This window comes from Chiloscyllium punctatum, chromosome 27, assembly GCF_047496795.1.
Source record: "Chiloscyllium punctatum isolate Juve2018m chromosome 27, sChiPun1.3, whole genome shotgun sequence".
NCBI lineage: Eukaryota > Metazoa > Chordata > Chondrichthyes > Orectolobiformes > Hemiscylliidae > Chiloscyllium > Chiloscyllium punctatum.
Window position 1 is genome coordinate 48,428,870 of NC_092765.1, and position 26,117 is coordinate 48,454,986.

General features: G+C 41.1%; 1 protein-coding gene across 9 annotated transcripts in view; it reads left to right on the plus strand.

Moving 5' to 3' along the window:
- Positions 1 to 26,117, plus strand: part of adgrb2 (adhesion G protein-coupled receptor B2) — a 758,374-nt gene that overhangs the window by 504,169 nt on the left and 228,088 nt on the right. For all 9 annotated transcript variants that reach the window (XM_072548607.1, XM_072548608.1, XM_072548609.1 and 6 more), the window contains one exon: positions 188 to 314. In XM_072548607.1, the coding sequence (XP_072404708.1) occupies positions 188 to 314 (127 nt within the window). The remainder of the gene's footprint in view (positions 1 to 187; positions 315 to 26,117) is intronic.

Sequence of the window (26,117 nt, forward strand, 5' to 3'; positions counted from 1 at the left end):
GGTGATGCGCGAATGTTAGGGTCATGTCTGTTATGATTGATCTAACACTTGATACCAGTGCGTGTTTCCCGTTTCCTCTTTATCACTGAACAGTGCTCTTAGATGGTCGCTCGTTTTCGCAGAATGAAAGTAGACTGCAGTCTGATGTCTCGTTTCTGTCTCTCCATCCCTGTCTGTTTTATCACAGGGATTCTGGTCCAGGGAGCTGGGACCCTCAGGGATGTGAAACGGTGCAAACACAAGCATCACACACGAAATGTCTTTGTAATCAACTGGCCACTATCGCCATCTTAGCCCAGAAACCGAGAGATTCGGTGAGTATTGTACAAAACATAAAACGCCTGATTGCATATCACACCTCCAAGCTGTTTTGGAATTCATATTTTCTCTTATATTTCAGAGATTATCTTATGTGTCTGTTGAGCAATCCTGGAAAAGGGGCCAGTATTGTATCACTTAGGTTATGTTATACAAACCGCATACTCTTGTGGATGTCTTTGTTATGTACATTGCCGTAAAAAATAACTCACGGCTCAAGGTATTTTTATACAAAATGTTGCAATAAATGAAGGTCTTCATTTCGTTTCAACATGTATCATAAAGGTTGTTGTGAAAATTAAAAGTGTTGATACGCTGTGCTAGTAGTATGCATACTAACCCCTGTTGACCATGAACTTTCACACTTTTGGGGTGGGCATTGGAGGCGTGACGAGAACTGCCGCTCTCGGAGGTGATATATCCGTCATTAATCCAATGTTAAAACAAATCGACGATTCAGTGAAGAATTAGAAAACAGTATTCAAACTAGTTTATGAAAGGCGATGTTCTGAAAAATCAAATGCTGTTGTGTTATGACTTAACGTAGTTTTGTAATGAAGAATTCACGGATAATTTGTTTTTGGTTAGAAATAGTTTCAAAGTCCCATATTTAAGCTAGGGCCCTACAATGTTCAGCAGACTTTCAATGGGCCTATTCCTTAATTAAATAGGCAAAGGTACTTCGAACAATCTAAAAGAGGTACATAAATTTACCTTAAAGAATATTAAGTCGATACGAAATGCCTTATGAAAACTGAACTGATAATGCATTTCAAACAGGTTTGTGGCCTTAAGGGTTTTCTATGATGTATATGATACATTGCTAGGAAATAAATAAATGGCATTGGATTACTGTGATGCTTTAGGTTTTTAACATTATCTTGTGCATTGAAATTTATTTGAACGTTGCATTTTTTATGAGGTACTTTTCATCCAAAAGTTGAATGCTGAGAAGTTATAGCAGCAGTATGGAAACAGACTTATTTGGTACGTGCCACAATGATTAAAATTATTCTGTCACAAAATGATGTCACAAGGACCTGCTCTATGGCTCCTGAGGCCACTTTATAAGTAATGGTTTCGTATTTCAGTTTGGTTCCTCTGATATTCTTGTGACAGTGACTTTAATAACTTCTGTTGTTGAAACTAATAGGCATGCATTTAATTACAAGTTGGGCTGTGATTATGCAGTTGTTTTCTGTCTGATTATACTGCATTATAAGGTGTGTTTCCACAGCCAAAGGCCTTGTAATTGAATCTCAACATAGAAGTAAAGTTGCTGCGATGCATTTAGACCATTGGTATTACAAGTCAAATTTCAACTTGTTTTTGTAAAGGTTAAGATAAAAATATAAAAATGGTATTTGATAATCTTGTAACAATTGCTGCAGTTCAGAGCTTGGAGTCACTGTGAGCTACAGCCAGAACTGATAATCAATTGAAATGTTTTAAATTTTCAGCATACGCTGTGAAAGATTTATTCTCTTTCACATAGATCATTTAAGAGTATGTTTTGACATTGCTAGCCTCTTCACCAACATTCTACTCAAGGAAACTGTTGATATTTGCCCTATGTTACTATATTGTTGCACCAATGTGCTATCAGTATCCAATTTTATTTTCATAGAACCAATGAATTGAGCAATTCATGCAGTTGACTTCAGTTTTAATGACATCACTTAAACCTAAATGTATAGTGTGGCCATGGGACCCCTTCGAGGTCCAACCTTTACTAACATTTTCTTGGTTACCATGGGAAGCATGTTTTAAATGGAGTGATCATTAACGTCCTATCTCATGCCAACTTCTGATATGTAAATAGCAGATTTGCAATGTTTGATCCTCAACTGCATCAAATTAATCCTTTATGCACCTAATAAATTCCAGGAGAAAGTGAGGTCTGCAGATGCTGGAGATCAGAGTCAAAAAGTGTGGTGCTAGAAAAGCACAGCCAGTCAGGCAACATCCGAGAAGCAGCAGACTCAACGTTTCAAGCATAAGCTCTTCATCAGGAATGGGGGGAGGGCGGGGGTGCTAAGGGGGCTGAGAGAGAAGTGTGAGCAGGGTGGAGCTGGGGAGAAGGTATCTGGGAATGCAATGGGTAGATGAACATGGGGGTGGTGGAGATAGGTTGGAGTGGAGGGTGGAATGTGTTTTGAATTACCCTACCTGTCCATCTTCTTTTCCACCTATCCACTCTGTCCTCCACTCCGAACTATGACCACCATCCCCCACCTTCATCTACCTCTTGCATTCCCAGCTACCCCCCACCCCCAGCCACATCCCCTTCTCATTTATTTCTCAACCCACTTGGGCCTCCACCACATTCCTAATGAAGAGCATATGCTCGAAACATTGACTCTCCTGCTCCTCAGTTGCCACCTGACCAGCTATACTTTTCCAGCACTACACGTTTTGACTCTAAATGAGTTCCATCCAAGCAGTCTTTAGGAAATTAGGTAAGACATTGACAAGCATGCCTTCAAAAGTCTTTAACTCGGATCAGTGTCCATGACACACTGTAGTGAGTATAGAACAGATGAATATATGGCTGGAGAGATGAGGCTAGAAGGAAAGCTTCAGATTCTTCGAGCATTAGAACCATTTCTGGGAGAGATGGAGCCTGTACAAATTGGACAAGTTACATCTACACAACATCTTTGTGGGGAGGTTTGTTTTGGTGGATTCAAACTGGACTGACAAGGAGATGGTCTCGTGACATGCAGTTTTTTTCTAGTTCATTCGTGGGATTTGGGGATTGCAGGCTGGACCAGCATTTATTGCCTAGACTGAATTGCTTCATTCTCAGACTACTGCAGTATATATTGTGTAGGTAGACCCATGATGCCATTAGGGAAGGAGTTCCAGAATTTTGATCCAGCAACACTGAAGGAATGATGATATATTTCCAAGTCAAAATGGTAAGTGGCTTGGAAAGGAACTTTCAGGTAGTGGTATTCTGATGCATCTCCTGCCCCTGTCTTTCTGGACTGAAGTGATTATCAGTTCAGAAAGTGCTGTGTAAGGAGTGTTGGTCAGTTTCTGCAGCACATCTTGTATGCGTTACACATTACTGCTATTAAACTTGGTGGTGGATGGGGTTGGGTATTTGTGCATGTGGTGCCAATCATGTGGACTGCTTTGACTTGGATGATATCAAGTTTCTTGACTGTGCACTTACCGGCACTAATCCAGGAAAGTAGGAAACATTCCATGATAGCCGTGACTTGTCCTTGTAGATGACCAACAGGCATTTGGAATTCAGAAGATGAGTCACTTGCTGCATAACCCTTCGCCTCCGACCTGTTCTTGTAGCCACTGTATTTATATGACTAGTCCAGTTCAGTTTCTGGTCAATGGTAACACACCTCAGATTGTTGATAGTGGGGTTCAGTGATGGTAATACATAGAATGTCAAGGACTGATGATTGGAATGATTCAATTCTCTTTTGTTGTAAATGGCCACTGAACACAGAACAGTACAGCACAGTCCTCGATGTTGTGCTGGCCTTCTATTCCAAGATCAGAATAACCTACATACTCTTCATTGTACTATCTTCCATGTGCCTATCCAAGAGTTGTTTCAATGTACCTAATGTATCTGACTCTACTACCGCTGCCAGCAGTGCATTCCACGCACCCATCACTCTCTGTGTAAAGAACGTACTTTAGATTAGATTAGATTACTTACAGTGTGGAAACAGGCCTTTCGGCCCAACAAGTCTACACCGCCCCGCCGAAGCGCAACCCACCCATACCCCTACATCTGCACCTACCCCTTACCTAACACTATTGGCAATTTAGCATGGCCAATTCACTTGACCTGCACATCTTTGGAGTGTGGGAGGAAACCGGAGCACCCGGAGGAAACCCACGCAGACACGGGGAGAATGTGCAAACTCCACACAGAGAGTCGCCGGAGGCGGGAATTAAACCCGGGTCTCTGACGCTGTGAGGCAGCAGTGCTAACCACTGTGCCACCGTGCCGCCCACTGTGCCACCATGCCGTCCATACTCTGACATCACCCCTAAACCTTCCTCCAATTACCTTAAGGTTATGCCCCCTAATGATAGACATTTCCACCCTGGGAAAGTGTCTCTGACTATCCACTCCATCTATGCCCCTCAGCGTCTTGTACACCTCTATCAAGTCACCTCTCATCCTTCTTCGCTCCAATGAGAAAAGCCCTAGCTCTCTCAACCTTTCTTCATTAGACATGCCCTCCAGTTGAGGCAACATCCAGGTAAATCTCCTCTGCACCCTTCGCTAAAGCTTCCACATCTTTCCTATAATGATGTGACCAGAACTGAATGCAATACAGAGGAACCTCAATAATCCGGCATTCAATTTATTTGAATATCGGATTATCCGGCAAAATTGCAAGAACCTCATGCTCGGCTAAACTATGTTATCTGGCATTCAATTATCCGGAATTCAGTTAACTGAACAAAATACTGCCCAACCGTGTCCTTCGGATAATCAAGGTTCTTCTTGGAATATGGGTCTAACCAGGGCTCTGTAGAGCTGCAGCATAACCTCGCAGCTCTTAAACTCAATCTCCCTGCTAATGGAAGCCAACACACCACACATCTATCAACTTGGGTGGCAACTTTGAGGGATCTGTGGACATGGAGTCTAAGATCCTTCTATTCCTCCACACTGCCAAGAATCCTGCCTTCAACCTTGTATTCTGCGTTCAAATTCGACCTTCCAAAGTGAATGACTTCACACTTTTCCTGGTTGAATTCCATCTGCCACTTATCAGCCCAGTTCTGCATCTTGTCAATGTCCTGTTGCAATCTACAACAGCCCTCCACACTATCTGCAACTTCACCCACCAACCTTTGTGTCATCAACAAACTTACTAACCCACCCTTTCACTTCCTCATCCAAGTCAATTATAAAAATCACAAAGAGCAGAGATCCTAGAGCTGGTCTCTGTGGAACACCACTGGTCACTGAGCTCCATGCTGAATACTTTCCCTCGACCACCACCGTGGGTCTTCTATGGGCCAGCCAATTCTGTACCCACTCAGCCAGATTTCCCTGTATCCCATGCCTCCTTACTTTCTGAATGACCCTTTCACGGGAACATTAGCAATGCCTTGCTAAAATCCATGTACACCACATCCACTGCTCTACTTTCATTAACATGTTTTGTCACATCCTCAAAGAATTCAGTAAAGTTTGTGAGGTATGACCTTCCCCTCACAAAGCAATGCTTACTATCTCTAATCAAACGATGGTTTTTCAAGTAATTATAAATCCTGTCTCTCAGAATTCTCTCCAATACTTTGCCCACCACTGACATAAGATTGACTGGTCTGTAATTCCCAGGATTATCCCAGTTTTCTTTTTTGAACAAGGCAATGGGGGGGTGGGGGGGGGGGGGGGGGGGGTGGGGGGCTGTAGAAAACTGCCAATAAAAAGACTGCTTCTTTCCTGTTTCTGACTTCCACCCATACTGAATCTGTAGACAAACCCTCCTCAGCATTCTCCCTTTCTGCAGCTGTGATACTACCCCTGATTAGCAATGCCACTCCTCCATCTTTTTTACCTCCCCCCTATTCCTTTTGAACCATTTAAACCCTGAAACATCCAACAAGTATTCCTGCCCCTGTGATATCCAAGTCTCCATAATGGACACAATATTATTGCTTCAAGTACTGATCCATGTTCTGAGTTTGTCGCCCTTATTCCTGATATTCCTTGCATTAAAATGGACACACTTCAGCCCATCACACTGACTGCACACTTTGCCCTCTCAAGTGCTTATCCCTCCTCACAGACTCTCTGCACGCTATAGCTGGCTGTTCACTACCGACTCCATCATCTGATCCGTAGCTCAGGTTCCCACCCTTGCCAATCTAGGTTAAGCCCTCCTGAAGAGCTCTAGCAAATCTCCCACCCGGGATATTGGTGCCCCTCCAGTTCAGCTGCAACCTGTCCTTTTTGTACAGGTCCCACCTTCCCCAGAAGGTATCCCAATGATTCACATATCTGAAGCCCTCCCTCCTACACCAGCACTGCAGCCATGTGTTCATTTGCACTTGCTTTCTATTCCTAGACTCACTAGCCCAGGGCACCAGTAGCAATCCTGAGATTGCTACTCTGCTTGTCCTGCCTTCTAGCTTCCAACCCAACTCCCTATATTCTCTTTTCAGGTCCTCCTCCTCCTTTTCCCTACCTATGCCATTATTACCAATGTGTACCATTACTTCTGGCTGCTCTCTGTCCCCCTTAAGAATCCTGTAGGCTTAATCCAAGACATCCCTGACCCTGGCACCCGGGTGGCAACATACCATCTGGGAGTCTCGTTCACGACCACAGAATCTCACAGAAGCTCCTCCCACGGTTGAATCTCCTCTCACTATCACTCTCCTGTTCTCCCCCCTTCCCTTCTAAGCCATAGAGCCAGGCACAGTACCAGAAGCCTGGGCACGGTGCCTTGCCCCTAGTAGTTCATTCTCCCGACAGTATCCAAAATGGTATACTTATTATTGAGGGGAATGGCCACAGGGGGTCCCTGCACTGTCTGCCTATTCCCTTTCCCTCTCCTGACAGTCACCCAGCTACCACCTTAGGTGTGACTACCACTGTATAACTCCTATCTATCACCCCCTCAGCCTCCCGAATGATCAGAAGTTCATCCAGCTCCAATTCCCCAAACGTGGTCTGTGAGGAGCTGGAGTTGGGTGCACTTCCCGCAGGTGAAGTCAGCAGGCATGTCAGTAGTGACCCTTACCTCCTAACATCCTGCGAGAAGAGCATGCAACTGCCCTAGCCTCCATTCCCTCTGCTCAAAATTGCCAAGAGAGATTGAATAAATGAGAAAAAAAAACAAAAAAAAAGGCTTACCTTACCAACCCTTTGTTTTGGTTAGAGGTGGAGAATAGATTGGAGACACAGGTTTAACCACAGCCCAAATACATTAGTTCACATGCCCAACAATCCCTGCGTCCACTCCTGTTGAGCCTTCGCTTGGCCTTGTGTGACATGAATGCTACTTGCCACTTTTCTCCCAGAATGGAGATTGTCCAGTTCTTGCTACGTTTGGAAATTAACTGCCTCAGTGTCTGAGGAGTTGCAAATGATGCTGATCGTTGTTCAATCATCAGCAAGCATCCCCACTTCTGACCATATAGAGGAGGGAAGGTTATTGATGATGCAGCTGAAGACAGTTCAAATGGGAGAGAAGCTGATATGGAATTAGAAGTGGAAATATTCGTTAAGTGAGTCTGGATTGCAGAAGAAATAGGCTAACAAAGAAAGAAGTGAATTTAGTGTGCTTAAATGGAATATACTTTAGTGCAAAAAGGCTGAGGAATAAGATAGAGGGGCTGAAGGCAGAATTAGGCCCAAACTACCCAAATATTAACTAGTTTTAGTGTGCACATTGTGCATGGATTGTAAAATCCCTACAGTGTGGAAGCAGGCCATTCAGCCCATCGAGTGCACATCAACCCTCCAAAGGGCATCTTACCAGACCCACCTAGAATCCTACATTTTCCAAGGCTAATCTATTTAGTTTGCATATTCCCTAGATTCTTTGGGCAACATAACATGGCCAATCCAACCAACCTGCACATCTTTCGACTGTGGGAGGAAACCAGACTACCCGGGGAAACCTATGCAGACACACGGAGAATGTGTAAACTCCACACAGTCAGCCAAGAGTGGAATCAAACCCAGGTCCCTTGCACTGTGAGGCAGCAGTCTAACTACTGAGCCACCCCATCCAGGGAATGTGTTTTAGCCAGGGTAGTAGCAAATGGAATTCAGCCTGGAAAGATGTGAGGTTAAGCATTTGGGGAGGGTTAACTAGTCACGGGATTGCACAATAAAAGGTAGCATCCTATCTGATGAAAGCTATGGGATTTAGACATATAATATTTAATGTTACTTCAAGCTTGGACTTTTGTGATTGAGCTAATGATTGTTTTCTTTTTGGTGTCTGAAGTTAATCATGACCCTGTTGATTTTTTTAAAAGTAGTTTTTGAAGCTTGATTGTAGAGTGCATAGATCTTGTTCACTTGTTTACTTTTGATTCCAGTCTAGCATGGTATATAATGGGGCATTAAAGTTTGTTAGAGAGTTCCAGAATCTGTTCTTTGTTTAGCTTAAGTTAAACACCTGTATCTGAGAGACGTTTAGTTTCACTTTTAACTTTGGGTAATGTTTTGCTCCTGGTGTGGTATGTCTGTACAGAGCACTGCTCCTAAGAAGAGAAGGATATCGTGAGTTAGGTCCTTGAAGTGAAGAGTTAGTGTTGGTTCCAGACCAGAAAAAAAAACAGGGAGTGGTTATTTAAACAGAGTACAGTAAGTGTATGATAGCTCCAGGAAGAAGCTGTCACAGTTCCAGTTAAAAATTCTGATACATGAATACTGATGTATTATATACATGGTGTTTTGGATACTGTAGCAGGAGTGTTTTGAGTACTATACAAATGGTGTTCTGTTCCTTTTCAGTTTATAAAGGGCTGTTTTGTGTTTTAATCAAGTCCTCAGATACTGAAGCGGTCCAAGGCCAAATGCATCAAGGTCTGGATAACATCCTAGGTAAAAACAATGACTGCAGATGCTGGAAACCAGATTTTGGATTAGTGGTGCTGGAAGATCCTGACTTGGGCTGAAATGTAGCGAGTAATATTGACGTCACACAAATGCCAGGGAATGACCATCTTGAATAAGAAACAATCTAATCACCTCTCCTTGACATTGTGGTATTACCATCACTGTATCCCCCACTATCAACATCCTGGGGTGTTCCAATTGACCAGAAACTGAACTGGACTCGCCAAATAAATACAGTGACTACAAATATAAGAATCTAGAAAGACATTAACGGAAATTGCAGGAAAAGTTCAGCAGGTCTGGCAGCATCTATGGAGAGAAATAACTTCTCTCCACATATGCTGCCAGACCTGCTGAGCTTTTCCAGCAATTTCTGTTTTTGTCTCTGATTCCCATTTGGATTTGCAGTTCTTTCAGTTTTTATGGAGAAAGACTATAGCAAGTAACTCACCTCCTGACTCCCCACCATCTGCAAGGCATAGATCAGGGCCATGATTGAATGCTGCCCATTTGCCTGCTTAGGTAACACTCCAGCAACTCTCAAGAAGTTGGACACCATCCAGAAAAAGGTGGCCTGCTTAATTGGCATACCATGCACTCCTTCCACCACTGATGCTCGGTAGTAGCTGTATGTACTTTCTCTAAGATGTATTGCAGAAATTCACCAAGGCTCCATAAACAGCACCTTCCAAATGCACAAACACTACCATCAAGAAGGACATGTGCAACATGTTTTAGGAATAACACCACATAAAAGTTACCCCAAAAAGTCCCTCACTATCCTGACTTGGAAATATTTCACCATTCCTTTAAAGTCATTGAGTCAAAATCCTGCAACCCTCTTCTGACGGCATTGTGGGTCGACCCACAGCATGTCAGCTGCAGTGATTTAAGAAGGTGGCTCACCAATGTCTCAAGGGCAACTAAACAAAATGCTAGCCCGGTCAGCGAAACCCATGTCCCACGAGAAATTAAAAGAAAATTACTTCAGTTTAAAGGTGGCATGATTGAGTCAGTTTGGGAAACTTTGTCCTGAATGAACTTTTTGCCTTCTGATAGTCATATCTGGCTTTTGAATACCATTAAATGTAAATTGTATTCTGAGAAGACATTCTCTGCCATAACGTTTCTTGCCTCTGAATTCAGTCTTTCCTTTCAGAATCAGCTTGAGAACACTTGGATCTAAGTTTTAATGTTTAATCTTCATTTTCTTTCATGGCTTTAGGTTTTCTTTAATACATAGATGTACAGATATATTTTAACTTGGCAACCATCCTCATTATTGTTTTCGTGTCTGAGCACAGTATTGTGAGTGTCCATCCTTGCCTTATGAGGTTCATTGAGTCATAGAGTCATCCAACATGGAAACAGACCCTTCAGTTCAACCAGTCCGTGCCGAACATAATCCCAAACTAAAGTAGACCCACCTGCCTGCTCTTGGCCCATATCCTAATAATTAGTCAAAATATCTTTTTTAGCAAGTTTCCTTCTAGGTTTGAACTCATTTTCCCGATTTACATCAATTTTCCTCATCCCTCCTTTATGAGAGAGTGGCTTCATGTTTCTAAAGTTTATGTTTTTTAATAATACTTCAGTCTTGTAGTTTCAAAATAGTAGCATAATCCAGATTCAAATTATTTTCTCTTACACCGTGTTACTCCGTGCTTGTTCATCAGCCAGAACCACTGCTGCTTGGTGGTGTTTTGATACCTGTAGCTTTGAATTTTCAAGATGTGCAGCTGTCGGTGTTGGACTGGGGTGGACAAAGTCAAAAATCACATGACACCAATTTACGGTCCAACAGGTTTATTTGGAAGCATAAGCTTTCAGAGCACCGTTTCTTTGTCAGGTAGCTAGTGGAGTAGGATCATAGGACACAGAATTTAGAGCAAAAGATCAGAGTGTCATACACAGATGCAATATATTGAACAAACCTAGATTGCTGTTAAGTCTTTCGATTCATTAATATGTAAATGTTCAAGCAAGTTCAAAGCAGACAGACTGTTAGAATTTATTTTTACATTATTTATTGCCACTTTAAGGGATTTTTAATCTCAGAAGTCTGAATTCTTGATTCTTTGGACATATCTCTTGTACATCTCAGCACTTCCTATAGTAAGATTACAAATTATCCCATGATAATTTTAGGACATTGTCGATTTTGATAGACTGGCTTCCCATCCTAGAACATAGATATATGTTAATCCTATCAAGTCATACCCTAAAATTAAATCACATGCGTATTCATTCATTTTGACATGACTCCTACAATAATAGACACATTGATTAGAGAATAGTTTGGAACAGCAAACAATTTCCATCAATAACATGTATTAATGCATTTCTACTTTGTGAACCATCTGGTGAAAAGTCTACAAATTTTGCTACATCGCACTTTGAGTTAAACTTCCATCAATACGGACAATTGTGGTGTCCGTTATCAGACAAAAGTTAAATTAGTTCACACCAAAATGCAAAGGTATTATCTGACATACTTACAAAAACTATTACTTCTCATGTTAACTTTCTAGGTTTTGCTTTCACATATCTTGTCTTTTGAAAAAGGGAGTTGGTTAGCTCAGTTGTCTGGTCAACTGGTTTGCAATGCAGAGTGATGCCGACAGGTTTAATTCCTGCATTGGCTGAAGTTTCAGTGAAAGATTCCTAAACCTCCCCTCTCACCTGAGGCATGGTGACCTTCAAGTTAAACTATCGCCAGTTGTCTCTCTCGAATGACAGAGCAGCTCAGTGGCTCTGGTAAGATTGTGGTGACTTTACCTTTACTTATAATTACATGTCGGTCTTGTTGAATCATTCCTATCCTCTCTGCTATCTATTTTACTACTTTGTGGAACATCTGTCTTTTCATTTCTGCCAACTCCCTTGTGGTTATTAAGTTCCTTTTCATTATCAACTATTTTATCTCTCTAATCCTTCCAATATGCCTTCAGCAGGTGGTAAAAGTCAGAGAATCTTCTGGTCAACCAGAGCTTTGTGATAGCTGTGGCTCAATTTCCCTCACATGCTGAAAACCTGGATACATAGATTATTGCCTCGGAATTTATACTGTAGCAACCATATATATTTTAAGGAACTACCTGAAGAAGAGGAAATTTATAACCTCTTGTCTGGTTTTGCAAACAAAAGGTTTCCTGCTCCTTATGTTTGCAGAATAGATTGTCATTATCAGCTAAAAAAGCTACCTCCTTTAAATTCGAAATTGATGGTGTTCTGGGTGGTACTTGATTCTTAAAGAGATACAGATTTTAAGCTCCTCCATTAACAGTAGATCACTATGGTTATCAAAATGCTAACATTGATCAATACATTCTCTTTCATTTGCAAATTCCACATAAATCTGATTTTGTCTCTTCAAGTTTCAGATTTTCTCTCTCTAAGCTTCTGGAACCAGCGCATATGCAATTAAGCACAGAAAGGTTAACTGTGTAATAATGTGTAAACACTTCATCAAAAAGTGTTAAATAGGCTGCAGTGCTTTTCCTAGTAAAGAACTTTGTCATAGACTTGTCGAAATTTCTTGAGAAAAATGTGATTTTGCAACAATTTTCTTAAATGATAAAAAGTACATTCTAATTCTTTCCTCATGGCATTTGGCCACTTGCTGAATACTCATTGCCATGTAAAACCAGCATGTGATCCATTGTTAAATCTAACCATTACCTTATTCACAAACCAAATCTATTATGTTCAGATTTCCTAGTTTCCCTTTGTAATCAATTACTCCATGAAATTCTCTGTTTTTCTTTTCCCCTTTAAAATTCAAATTTAATCTTTCATATTTCTCTTTTACTTGTTTTATTCTCATGCTCAAGTCTTTTTTTCCCATCTATTTCTTCCATAATCAAGTTTTCAAAAATTTCTAACTGAATCCTAACCAGCTCATTCTTCAAAGTTCAAATGTTGAACCAAAGATCAATTGTTTCTCTTCTATAATATCTGGTTTTAATTCTGTATCAAACTATTTTAGTATTCCTTTTAAATTAACTTTATTGACTATTACAAGGCACTCCTTTCTTTTGAGGGAAGGCATTTTCACCAAATTAGCACATATCCTAACAATGTTCTAGCAGTTGTACTGAAGATTTGTTCTCCGGAACTAGCCATGCCACTAGTCAAACAGTTCCAATACAGTTACAACACTGGTGTCTACCTGACAATGCAGAAGATTGTCCAGGTATACCTTGTCCCAAAAAAGTTAATGTCCCACCATTGAAGACAGAGGGTGGCAGTGGAAGGATGTTCTTCAGAATGGAGGGCTGTGACTAGTGGTGTTCCACAGGGATCAGTGCCGGGACTTCGGCTGTTCATGATCTACATAAATGATTTGAATTATTGTACCATTGTGTGGTACAACTGTTACATGCCACTTTTCACCTCAAGCCTGGATATAGTCTAGGTCTTGCTGCATTTGGACACGGACTGCTTCAGTGTCTGAGGAGTCATAAATGGTGGAATTATGAAATCTGAACATTGTGCAATCATTAACATTAGTGAAGTACTTCTGACATATGAAAGTTGTTACACTCTAGATATCTTCTGATGAAGTAACGTTGACAGTATTATTTCACAGTGTGTACAAAAATATGGAAGTATTATGGTTTCAACACGCAACAATTGCAGGAGGCACTGATTTCTGAATAAGCAAAAGTGAGGACTGCAGATGCTGGAAACCAGAGTTTAAACTCGCCTCCATTCCTGATGAAGGGCTTTTGCCCGAAACATCGAGTTTCCTGCTCCTCGGATGCTGCCTGACCTGCTGTGCTTTTCCAGCACCACTCTAATTTAAACACTGATTTCTGAATGTCCGGTTTACAACTGCTCATACGTGATTTCATACAGGACTGTAACTTTAAGGACACTACGTACAAACATCTCCTGTACTTATAAGATTAGGTTAGTTTTCCTACAGTATGGAAACAGGCCCTTCGGCCCAACAAGTCTACACCAACCCTCCAAAGAGCAACCCACCCAGACCTATTCCCCTACATTTACCTCTGACTAATGTACCTAACACTGGGCAATTTAGCATGGCCAATTCACCTAACCTGTACATCTTTGGATTGTGGGAGGCAACTGGAGCACCCAGAGGAAACCCACGCAGACACTGGAAGAATGTGCAAACTCGACACAGACAGTCACCCGAGATGGAATTGAACCCAGGCCCCTGGCACTGTGAGGCAGCAGTGCTAACCAATGAGCCACCGTGCAGCCCCAGGTTATGAATTACTTCTTTATATTGTCCTGCACAGTGTTCTGAATTGAATCCATTCACATCATCTGGTGCCTGTAATGTCTGTGTTTTAAATATTGGAATTGAGTGAGGAAATCCATTGGAAGCAAGAGTAGGCCATTCAGCCCTTTGAACATGGGGGCTCATTCAATGAAACTTGCTTGTAACTTTAAAACCACGTTCCTGCTGACCCTCAACAACTGGTAGAAATATAAGAACATTAAGGTTATCATTTCTTTACAATATTATTGGTCATGGCTCTATAGCAGTCTCTGACATTTGGAGGAAAATGTAGCTGATCTAATTAGTTTGTGGATGATACAAACATTAGTGGTGTTGCATGAGGAGGATTGTCAGAGGATAAAGCACAATATAGATCAGTTGGAGGCAAGGGCAGAAAAATGGCAGATGGGGTTTAATCTAGACAAATGTGAGGTGATGCATTTTGGAAGTTCAAGTACAGATGGAACTTATACAGTGAAATGCCAGAACCCTTAGGACTTTTGATATTTAGAGGGATCTGGGTGTGCAGGTCCACAGATCACTGAAGGTGGCAGTGCAAGTAGATAAGGTAGTTAAAGGCTTATGGCACACCTGCCTTCGTTGGAAGGGGCATTGAGTATAAGGGTACACAAGTTATGCTGCAGCTTTATAGAACTTTAGTGAGGCAACTTTTCGTATCTTGCATACAGTTCTGGTCACCACACTATCTGAAGGATGTGGATGCTTTGGAGAGGGTACAAAAAGGTTTACCAGGATATTGCCTGGTATGGGGAATTTTAGCTATATAGAAAGGTTGGATAGACTGGGTTTGTTTTCACTGGAATGCAGGAGGTTGAGGGGCAACCAGCTAGAAGTTGATAAGATTCTGAATGGCATGGATAGAGTGGAAAGTATGAGGGTCTTTCTCAGGATGGAGGGATCAATTACTAGGAGGCACACATTCAAGATGTGAGGGGCGAAGTTTAAAAGAGATGTGTGAGGCAAGTTTTTCACACAAAAGGTGGTGAGTCCCTGGAATGCATTGTCAAAGGAGGTGGTAGAAGTGGACACAATAACAGCATTCAAGAAGCACCTGGATGAACACAGGAATAGGAATATATTAGAGGGATACCCATCAAGTGAAGGTAGTTTGAGCATGGAAGGACAAAATGTGTGGCGCAGGTTTGGAGGGCTAAAGCGCCTGTTCCTGTGCTGTATTATTTTTTGTTCTTAGTTTTATCTCAATCATCATCACATTGATGCAGGATGTTGTTAAAAGTGTGATCAAACTGCAATCACAGAATTATATTAGAACTAAGAGGCTGTATCTTTCATGAAAGATTGAACATGCTGAGGATCTTTTACTTTCTCTTGAAAGGAAACCTGATTGAAAACTTTATTATTATCTAACAATTTGATAAACTAGATATAGCGAAAATATTTACGTTATAACAATAACTACATTTCAAAAGATTTTCATTTGCTGTAAAGTTTTGAGATGTCTTTACGTTGTGAAAGACAAGAGAGAAGACAAGTCTTTCTCTTTTCCATCGGAGAAAGACAGGAATTACAGATTGTCATTAAATCCATAAGTGCATTCAGGAGACCCTTCTTTACCCCCTGAGGTTATTTAGAGTATGAAGTTCACTAGCAAGAAAAATTAGGAACCATACAGTGGTACAGCATAGAAGGTTCATTGAATCTGCATTGGTTTTTTTGAATGTCAATTTATCCTCCCTGCTGTTTCTCTAAATTGATGCAATTTTTCTTTTTAAAGCATTCATTTAATTCCATATTGAAGTTACTATTGAATCTTTATCCACCCAGTCTATTAAACAGCACATTCCAAATTCTAACTACTCATTGCATACAAACATACTTGAAACTATGAAAAATCATCATAGAATCGTGGAAACTGGCCCAATAAATCCACACCAAGTGTATCCCACCCGGATCCATTCCCCTACCCTATTACTCTATATTTCCCCTGACTGATGCACCTAACCTACAACATCCCTGAGCACTATAGGCAATTTAGCTCGACCAATCCACATAACCTGCACATCTTTGGGTTATGGGAGGAAACTGGAACACCCAGAGGAAACCCATGCAGACACAGGGAGAACGTACATAAACAGTCGCATGAGGCTGGAATGGAGCCCAGGTCTGTGGCACTGTGAGGCCGCAGTGCTAGCCACTGTGCCACCTCAAATCTGGTTGATTTGCCAATTACTTTAAATCTGTGCCCTCTGGTTATCAAAACTTAAGTCTTTGAGAAAAAAATTATTGCAGCTGCTACATAAATTCATTTATGGTATGCTTATTAAGTGTACAAAGATACAAGAATTAGAATAATTTATTAACATGATTGATAGAATTTTGGAAGGAAGCATTCACAGAGCATAAACACTCACATGGATCTGATGAACCAAATAGTCTGTTCTTGTGGTGTACCCACCATGCAATACAGAATCTCAGCCAAAGAAGTAAACCATCTGAAATTTTTGCTTTCCTTGCCAGACACCATTACAGCCAATAAAATGAAATTGTCATACAGATAGCTCATAAGTAGACATTATATTTTGGACCAACTGCTACTGAGTTGTAACAGCCAAACTTTATTCCAAAAGGTGTCTTTATATTTATTCAAGGGTTAAAACTTGCATCCAATAATAGATTGAGCTGAATTCCAGTCCATGTCTTAAGAGCGGTAAAGGTAGTAATATAGACATTTTAATTCATTTAAGAGGGCTGCTCACAGATGGAGAATGAACCAATTGTGCATTTGTTTGTCTTATAAAACATAAGTCTTAATTTCGTTTTGTAAATCTATTATATTGAGAAGGAATGTGTCTCTTGATTCAACTTTTTAAAATATAAAACATAGATACTAAGTTATCCAAGAACAGTGTTTATAGAGCAGTAAAACTGTTCTATTTTCTGGGTCTGTAGATTGTTGACGTGCAAAGATGGCCTTTAGTAGAGTGATGTGCTCTTCCTGTCAGATGTGGGGAATTAGGGAGAATTTCAATGTTACTGATTTAAAAATCACACAACAGTTGGGGTCCTAGCACTGAATACCGCATACCCCATTCATCACTGCCTGCCACTGTGAAAAGGAACCATTTATTCAAGCTCTCTGCTTTCTGTCTGGAAACCAGTTCTTTATCAATGTGTTACCTCCAATACCATGAGCTTTAATTTTGCTTACTAATCTCTTATGTGATATCTTGTCAATAGCCTTTAGCAAGTCCAGGTACACAGTGTCTATTGATTCATCCTTTTCCACTCTACTGATCACATCCTCAAAAAAATTCAGAAGATTTGTCAAGCATGATTTCCCTTGAATGAATTGTAGGGTTCTGCTTTGCAATCAAGGAGAAAGTGAGGACTGCAGATGCTGGAGATCAGAGCTGAAAATGTGTTGCTAGAAAAGCGCAGCAGGTCAGGAAGAAGGGCTGAAGAAGGGCTGATGCCCGAAACGTCGATTCTCCTGTTCCTTGGATGCTGCCTGACCTGCTGCGCTTTTCCAGCAACACATTTTCAGCTCTGATTTGCAATCAGCTATTTTCTGATTTTAAGTGGTTCAAATCAGCCCTAGATCCAGGGAATGAGAAGTAAAGAAGGCTGTAGAGAGGTGTATCAGGGCAAAATATCTCTTCATTTATTTAAATACGAATGGTAAGTATAATACAAGAAATATAGGTAAATGCAATAAATAGGGAAATTGACACAATCAACTATACAGAGGACAGGAATACTATAAAATACACTATTAGATAGATTAAACATTATTAGAACCCCCCAAATAAACAGTTTTAATCACAGAATCTTTAATCAAGCTTCCTACACTTGGCATCCTAATGCACTGTCAACATCCCCTCCCTGCTAGCTGCGTCAGAACTTCGAGGTCTCAGGAGTTTCAGCTCACCACTGAGGAAAACGTGGTTTTGAAATAAGCCTGGCTGTTCCAGCTTGCTGTATCTGGAGGCTGTTTGAAGACTTCAGACTGCGCTGCTTTCCAGTTTGGATTGAATCCACACCTGCAATAAGGTGTGTATTGCATCCATCTGGCAAGTACTTGGTTTTCTTTACTTTTTGCTGGTTTTGCAACTCCGGTTTTCAATTCAGGATATGTCTGAGGTCTCGTGTCAGTCGCATTGGTGGGTTTGCCGTGTTTTTTGGTTCTTGGATCTGCTAGTTGTGATCAGTTAGAGTTGGTTTTCCTGGTAGTTCTTGCTCGGAAGCTCTCAGAGCGTTCTTGTATTGTTCTAAGAATTGCTGTTTGGAATCACTCCCAAGAAGTAGGCTCTTGGATAAAGCTGCTGGAATTTGCTGTCTCGGGTCAGACTGAGACCTACAGTTATACTGATTGTGGACCCTAAGTCTGTGTTGTCCCTTGTGTTTCTGTTGTTCCTTCTGAAGTCAACTTATTTCCCAATTGTTATGAGTATGTGTGAATGGGTTTTGATTGAAGTTAGTAGTCATGATTTGGAGATGCCGGTGTTGGACTGGGATGTACAATGTTAAAAATCACACAACACCAGGTTATAGTCCAACAGGTTTAATTGGAAGCACTAGCTTTCGGAGCAGCGCTCCTTCGTCAAGTGGTTGTGAAGAACCACTGAATGAAGGAGCAGTGCTCCAAAAGCTAGTGCTTCCAATTAAACCCATTGGTACTATAACCTGATGTGTGATTTTTAACTTTGATTGAAGTTGAATGTCTAGCCTCTCTATAGGCCTCTTACAGACTCTGCTGGGTAGCACTAGGTATAAAAATTGTCTGGGATTAGAGTCTGTTAGGTTTGGTTAATTGTTCTTTTAGAGAGGAGGTGTAAATTAGAATTCCAGGCTGAACAGTAGTCCCGTACAGAAATCCCCATTCTGATGCCTCTGTTGTGTGTTTGCTGCAGCCTTAGTCCAGGGCATTGCCCAGAATTTTAGGTATTGGAAACGTGTCTTGTCCAATATCTAGATGATGGGAATTTTTGTTTGATCCTACAGAATCCATGCTGACTTGGACCAATTCTGTGACCACTTTCCAAATGCTTCGTTATTACATTCTTAATAATTGAATCCAGCATTTTGTCCACCACCACTGTCAGGCTAACCACCTGTAATTCCCCATTTTCCCTCTCCCTCCTTTTTTAGAAAGTGGTGTTACAATAGCTACCCGCCAATCCACTGGCACTCTTCTAAAGTTTAAAGAATACTGAAAAATAATCACTAATGCATCCACTGTTTCTAGGGCCACTTCCTTAAGTACTCTGGGATGTAGAGCATCGGGCTGTGAGATCTTATCTGGTTTTAATCCCATCGATTTCCCCAATATCATTTCTTGACTAATAAAGATTTCCTTCAGTTCCTCCTCCTTGCTTGACCTTCTGAATCATCATAGAATCCCTACAGTGTGGAAACAGACCATTCAGCCCAACAAATCCATGCAGACTCTTGGAAGAGCATCTCTTTCCCCCCCCCCCCCCCCCCCATCACTCTGCATTTCACATGGCTACTCCACCTAATCTGCAAATCCTTAGGCACTATGGGCAATTTAGCATGGCCAATCCACCTTTACTTGAATATCATTGGACTGTGGGAGGAAATTGGAGCACCCTAAGGAAACCCATGCAGATGCAAATAGAATGTGCAAACTCAACAAAGACAGTCACCTGTGGCTGGAATTGAACCTGAATCCCTGGCACTGTGACATAGCAGTGCTAACTACTGAGCCACTGTGCTCTGTTCCCCAGTGTTTGCAGAAGGTTATTTGCATCCTTAGTGAAGACAGATCCAAAGCCTTTGTTTAACTGATCTGCCATCTCTTTGTCCATTACGAATTCACCTGATTCTAACTGTAAGGAAGCTACATTTGTCTTCACCAGACTTTTTTCCCTTCATGTATCTGTAGAAGCTTTTGCAGTCAGTTTTTTTTTGTTTTACGCAAGCTTACTCTCATATTCTATTTTCCCCTTTCTGAATTAAACCTTTTGTCCTCTGCTGAATTTTATATTTCTCTCAATGCTCAGGTTTGCTGCTTTTCCTGGGTAATTTATATGCCTCCTCTTTAGCTTTAACACTACCCCTGCTTTCCCTTGTATGCCATGGTTGATCCACCTTCCCTGTTTTACTCGATATATTGGTGGAGGAAACGATCCCTCGTATGTTCTAAGAAATCCTCCTCCATCGCATTGCTACAAGTTTGGCTAGTCCAATCAATATGAAGATTGAAGTCACCCACAATAACTGCTGGACCCTTACTGCTTGCATCTCTAATTTCTTGTCTGGTACCAGCCCCAAACTCAAAACTACTGTTTGATTGTCTATACACTACTCCCATGAATGTTTAAAAAGCATTTTAAAATAATTTTGTTTTTCATTTAAAAATCCCTTTGTGTTCTGCAGCTCTGCAGATGCAGATTCCACATCATCCAGGCTAAGGTCTTTCCTTTCTATTGTGTTAAGCCTCCCCTTAACCAGTAAAGCCAACCCACCTCCTTTCCTTCCTTCTATCTTACCTGACAATTGAATAACCCTTGATGGTGAATTCCCATCTTTGATCACTCTGGAACCGGTGTCTGTGATCCCAATTACATCATATATAATAATAACTGTCTGCACAATTAATTCATCCACCTCATTACAAATATTCCTCATACTGAGACACTGACCCTTCAGGTTTGTTTTTTAGACACTTATTGCCTTTTTAGAATTATGATGTAAGGTGGCCTTTTTTGATTTTTGCCTTTGGTTTCTCTGCCTACCACTTCCACTTTTCTCCTGACTGCCTTTTGTTTCTGTCCCCTTTTTAGTTCCTTCCCACTTCCTGCATTGGTTCCCATTCCTCTGCCATATTAGTTTCAACCTTTCCAAACAGCACAAGCAAACAGTCCTCCCAGGACATTGGTTCCAGTCCTGACCAGGTGCAGACCATCCGATTTGTATTGGTCCCACCTCCCCTAGAACCAATTTCAATGATCCAGGATTTTTGAATCTCTCCCTCTTGCACCATCCCTCAATCTTAGCTGTCCTGCCATTCCACTCTGATTAGCACTTGGCACTGGTAGCAATCCCAAGATTACTATCTTTGAGGTCCTTCTTTTTAGTTTAACTCTTAATTTCCTAAATTCAGTTTGTAGAATCTTATCCTATTTTTCTCTTATATCTTTGGTGTCTATGGTGCACCACGATGGCTGGGTTTAGCCCTCACCCTCTAGCTGCTTTGAGATATCCTTGACCCTTGCACCAGAGAGACAACGTACCAGTTTGGACTCTCTGCAACTTCAGAAATGCCTATCTGTTTTCCTTACAACTGAATCCTCTTTCCCTTTGACTCTGGCACACTTTTTCTGCCCTCCTGTGTGGCAGAGTATGTCCTGTGAAGATATTTGGGTGAAACTGCGAAATAACAAAGAGATGATCACCTTATTGGCATTGTACTATAGACCTCAGCAGGAAATTGAGAAGCAAATTTGTTAGGGGATCTCAATTCTCTGCAAGAAGATAATGGTAGGGGATTTTAACTTACCAAACATAGACTGTGACTGCCATAGTGTTAAGGGCTTGGGCAGAGTGGAATTTGTTAAGTGTATACAAGAAAACATTCTTACTCAATATGTACCTGCTAGAGAAGGAGCAAAACCTGACCTTATCTTGGGAAATAAGACAGATCAAGTGACTGAGGTGTCAACAAGGAAGCACTTTCGGGCCAATGATCATAATTCTGTTAGTTTTAAAATAGTTATGGAAAGGAATAGACCTGATCTAAATTGGAAGAAGGCAAGAACATTCAAAAGTTGATTGGGGTGAATATTTGCAGGTAAAGGGATGGCTGGAAAGTGGATGCCTTCAAAAATGAAATAAAAGAGTCCAGAGACAATATGTTCCTATTGGTGTAAAGGGCAAGGCTGCAGGTGTAGGGAATGCTGGATGACAAAAGAAATTGAGGCTTTGGTCAAGAAAAAGAAGGAAACATATGTCAGATATAGATAGCAGGGATCGAGTGTATCCCTAAAAGTGTATAACGGCTGTAAGATTATACTTAAGAAGGAAATCAGGAGGGCAAAAAGGAGACATGAGATAGCTTTGTCAGATAGGGTTAAGGAGAATCTAAAAGAATTCTACAAATTGGGTTTAACAGTGGCACAGTGGCTTAGTGGTTAGCACTACAGCCTCACATTGCCAGGGACCCTGGTTCGATTCGAGCCTCGGGTAACTCTGTGGAGTTTGCACGTCCTCCCTGTGTCTGTGTGGGTTTCCTCCAGGTGCTCCAGTTTCCTCCCACAATCCAAAGATGTGCAGGTCAGGTGGATTGGCCATGCTTAATTGGCCATAGTGTTAGGTGCATTCATCAGAGGGAAATGGGGTGGGTGGGTTACTCTTCAAAGGGTTGGTGTGGACTTGTTGGGCCAAATGGCCTGGTTCCACACTGTAGGGAATCTAATCTAAATGCACTAAGTGTAAAATGGTAACTAGAGAGAGAATAGGGCTCCTTAAAGAAACTAACTGCAGTCCCTCCAATGCAGAATCCCTACATTAAGCCTGCACTAACTCTTCGAAGAGCATCCCAAACAGATCCCATCACCCTGCATTTCCCATGGCTAATCCACCTACTCTGCACATATTTGGACTTTGGGAGGAAACCGGAATATTCAGGGGATACCCATGCAGACATGGGCAAAGCACGCACACTCTACACAGTGACCCGAAGCTGGAATCAAACCTGGATTCCTGGCACTGTGAGGCAGCAGTGCTAACCACTGTGCCAGCCTGTTTGTAATGATCTCTTTTACCATAGAGGTCATCACAGCTCAGGCAGATTCTGATCTCCTCTACCATGCACAAACACCTTCACAATTCAGCAACTAACTCTATATTACAAAGACTCAGAACCAGAGCTAACATATTTTTCTCTTTCTTAGTCCAATGAATGATGTCACATATAATAGTCAATTTACTAGCTGTTGAGACTTGTTAAATCAAAACAGGAATTGAACCTGAGAACTGCTTGACTTCTTGGTAAATCAGGCAGCAATTTTGCCTCGAAAACAACTAAGCTTCTGTGCCTTTTACTATTTGGCTACCAGCAAAAGGTCAACAAGATTAAATTAGATTCGATTCCCTACAGTGTGGAAACAGGCCCTTTGGCCCAACAAGTTCACACCAATCCTCCGAAGAGTAACCCACCCAGAGCCATTTCCCTCAGACTAACCTATGGGCAATTTAGCATGGCCAATTCATCTGGCCTGCACATCTTTGGACTGTGGGAGGAAACCGGAGCACCTGGAGGAAACCCACACAGACACGGGGAGAATGTGCAAGCTCCACACAGACGGTCGCCCAAGGCTGGAATCAAACCTCGGACCCTGGTGCTGTGCTAACCACTGAGCCACCGTAACGCCCCTAATCAGAGCTTTACTAAAATTAAAAGGAAATTAGCTTTTTGAGCAAAACTACATTATTAGGCAGTGTTTAAATTCACACAGAAAGAACTCTGACTAACTAAGACAGTCTGGAGCAAATATTATAATTTAAAATCATATTAAATTACATCATTAAAGACCTTAATATAATAACTAGAATGTCACCATGGCAACCAATGAGATTCTAATTTCCACACTATTTTCAATTTAATTAAAAACAATTTATTAGCTAAACATAGAACATATTAAACACTTAATCAAAGAAGAAAAGATAAATTACATCATTTGCCATTGTTTCTTCTGGCAACTTCTCAAATGACTGTAATCAAGCTTAAGAAAATAAAACTGAAGTGGAAGTTATCCTTCACACTTAAACAAAGCCTTCAACATTTTACAGCAGAATAAATTAAAACAACAGAGCTTGTGTGAACTCCGAGGTCAGAAAAAGAAAAATACAAAATACATACAGAGTCATATAGCACAGAAGAGAGCCTTCAATCCATCTGGTCTATGCCAACTTGACTGCAGTGGTCCCACTTTCCAACATATTTTGATTTAAGGAGAATAAAGACATTGAACACTACAACTTTACAGTATCTAAATTGTTAAAAAGGAGATGGAATATTCTTATCTCTTTTTATCTAAATCAACTTTCAATTTCTGATTCTTCGCTATTTAATGTCATTTGAAAGGAACAATCAATAAAGTATGTCCTTAATTTGATTTTGGCAGTTTCTTTAATCCTGAATACATATAATTTGAAAAGCTCAAGTTGGATTTCTGCCAGACTTCTTCAAGGTTCAGTGCTGAACATTATCTCAAGACACCCTTTGTCTTCTACCTTTGAGCCAGTTCTGTAAGTCGACAGCATTACTATAAAATTGCCATGAGGAAATCTCTCTGTATTTCTGTATGCCTGTGCTGTGGTTTCAGAACTTTAAATTATTTACCCTATGTCTGGTTCTTAATTTTTAAAGGGTGGATTTGTTACTGGCCCTATCTATGGATCTACGCAAATATAAATCTGTGGGAAACTGAATTCAATTGTTGAACCAGTTAAAAATTAACAACAAACTTAAGGATATTGTTGTAAGTCAAAATATGAGTGGTGCCTTTCAAAGAAGTCATTGTTGCAAAGCACCAGCATGTCTTGAGATAAGCTTCATTGCTGAACCTTGAAGAAGTCTGTGATTTTTGAGAAGATTTGTAGCTCAGGTTGATAAGTCTGTAAGTTAGCTCACTGAGTTTGGAAGTTTGTTTTCAGACGTTCCATCACCATGCCAGGTAGCATCATCAGTGAGAGCCCCTGGTGAAGTGCTGGTGGTATGTCCCGCCTCTCTCTTCATAGGTCTTTGTTTCTTAAGGTGGGTGATGCCATTTCTGGTTCTTTCTTTCAAGGGAAGGTAGATAGGATCTAAGTGGATGTGTTTATTGATGGAGTTCTGGTTAGAATGCCATACCTGTAAGGATTCTCATGAGTGTCTTTGTTTCGCCTGTCTCTCACACATATCCTAGGACAGGTGAAACAAAGACACACACGAGAATTCTTAGAGGCATAAAGTTAAAACTCAATTAACAACACCAGGTTATAGTTCAACAACTTTATTTGTCTTACAATCTTTTACTCCGCAACCACCTGATGAAGGACCAGCTAGTGCTTCCAAATAAACCTGTTGGACTATAACCTGATGTTTTTAGATTACTTACAGTGTGGAAACAGGCCCTTTAGCCCAACAAGTCCACACCGCCCTGCCGAAGCGCAACCCACCCATACCCCTACATCTACCCCTTACCTAACACTACGGGCAATTTAGCATGGCCAATCCACCTGACCTGCACATCTTTGGAGTGTGGGAGAAAACCGGAGCACCCGGAGGAAACCCACGCAGACACGGGGAGAATGTGTGTTGTGTGATTTTTAACATCGTATACCCCAGTCCAATGCCAGCATCACCAAATCTTAGAGGCATGACATTCTAACCAGAACTCCATCAATAAAAGCATCGACTTAGATCCTACCTACCTTCCCTTGGAAAAAAAGAACCTAATATGGTAATGAAATGTCTGAAAACAAACCTTAAAGCTCAGCGGGCTAATTTAAGGAGCTAGCTTGAAGACGTCTGGCAGAAATCCAACTTGAGCACAGAAACACAGCATTGAATATAAAAGTTGGGAGGACATGTTGTGGCTGTACAGAACATTGATTAGGCCATTTATGGAATATTGTGTGCCGTTCTGGCCTCCCTCCTATAGGTAGGATGTTGTAAAACATGAAAGGGTTCAGAAAAGATTTACAAGATGTTGCAGTGTTGCAGGATTTGAGAGACAGGGAGAAGCTGAATAGGCTGGGGCTGTTTTCTCTGGAGCGTTGGATGCTGAGGGGTGACCTTATAGAGGTTTATAAAATCATGAGGGACATGGATAGGGTACATAGACGAGGTCTTTTTCCTAGGTTGGGGGAGTCCGGAACCAGAGGGCATAGGTTTAAGATTTAGAGGAATATGGGCCAAATGCTGGCAAATGGAACTATATTAATTTAAGATATCTAGTCGGCATGGATGACTTGGAC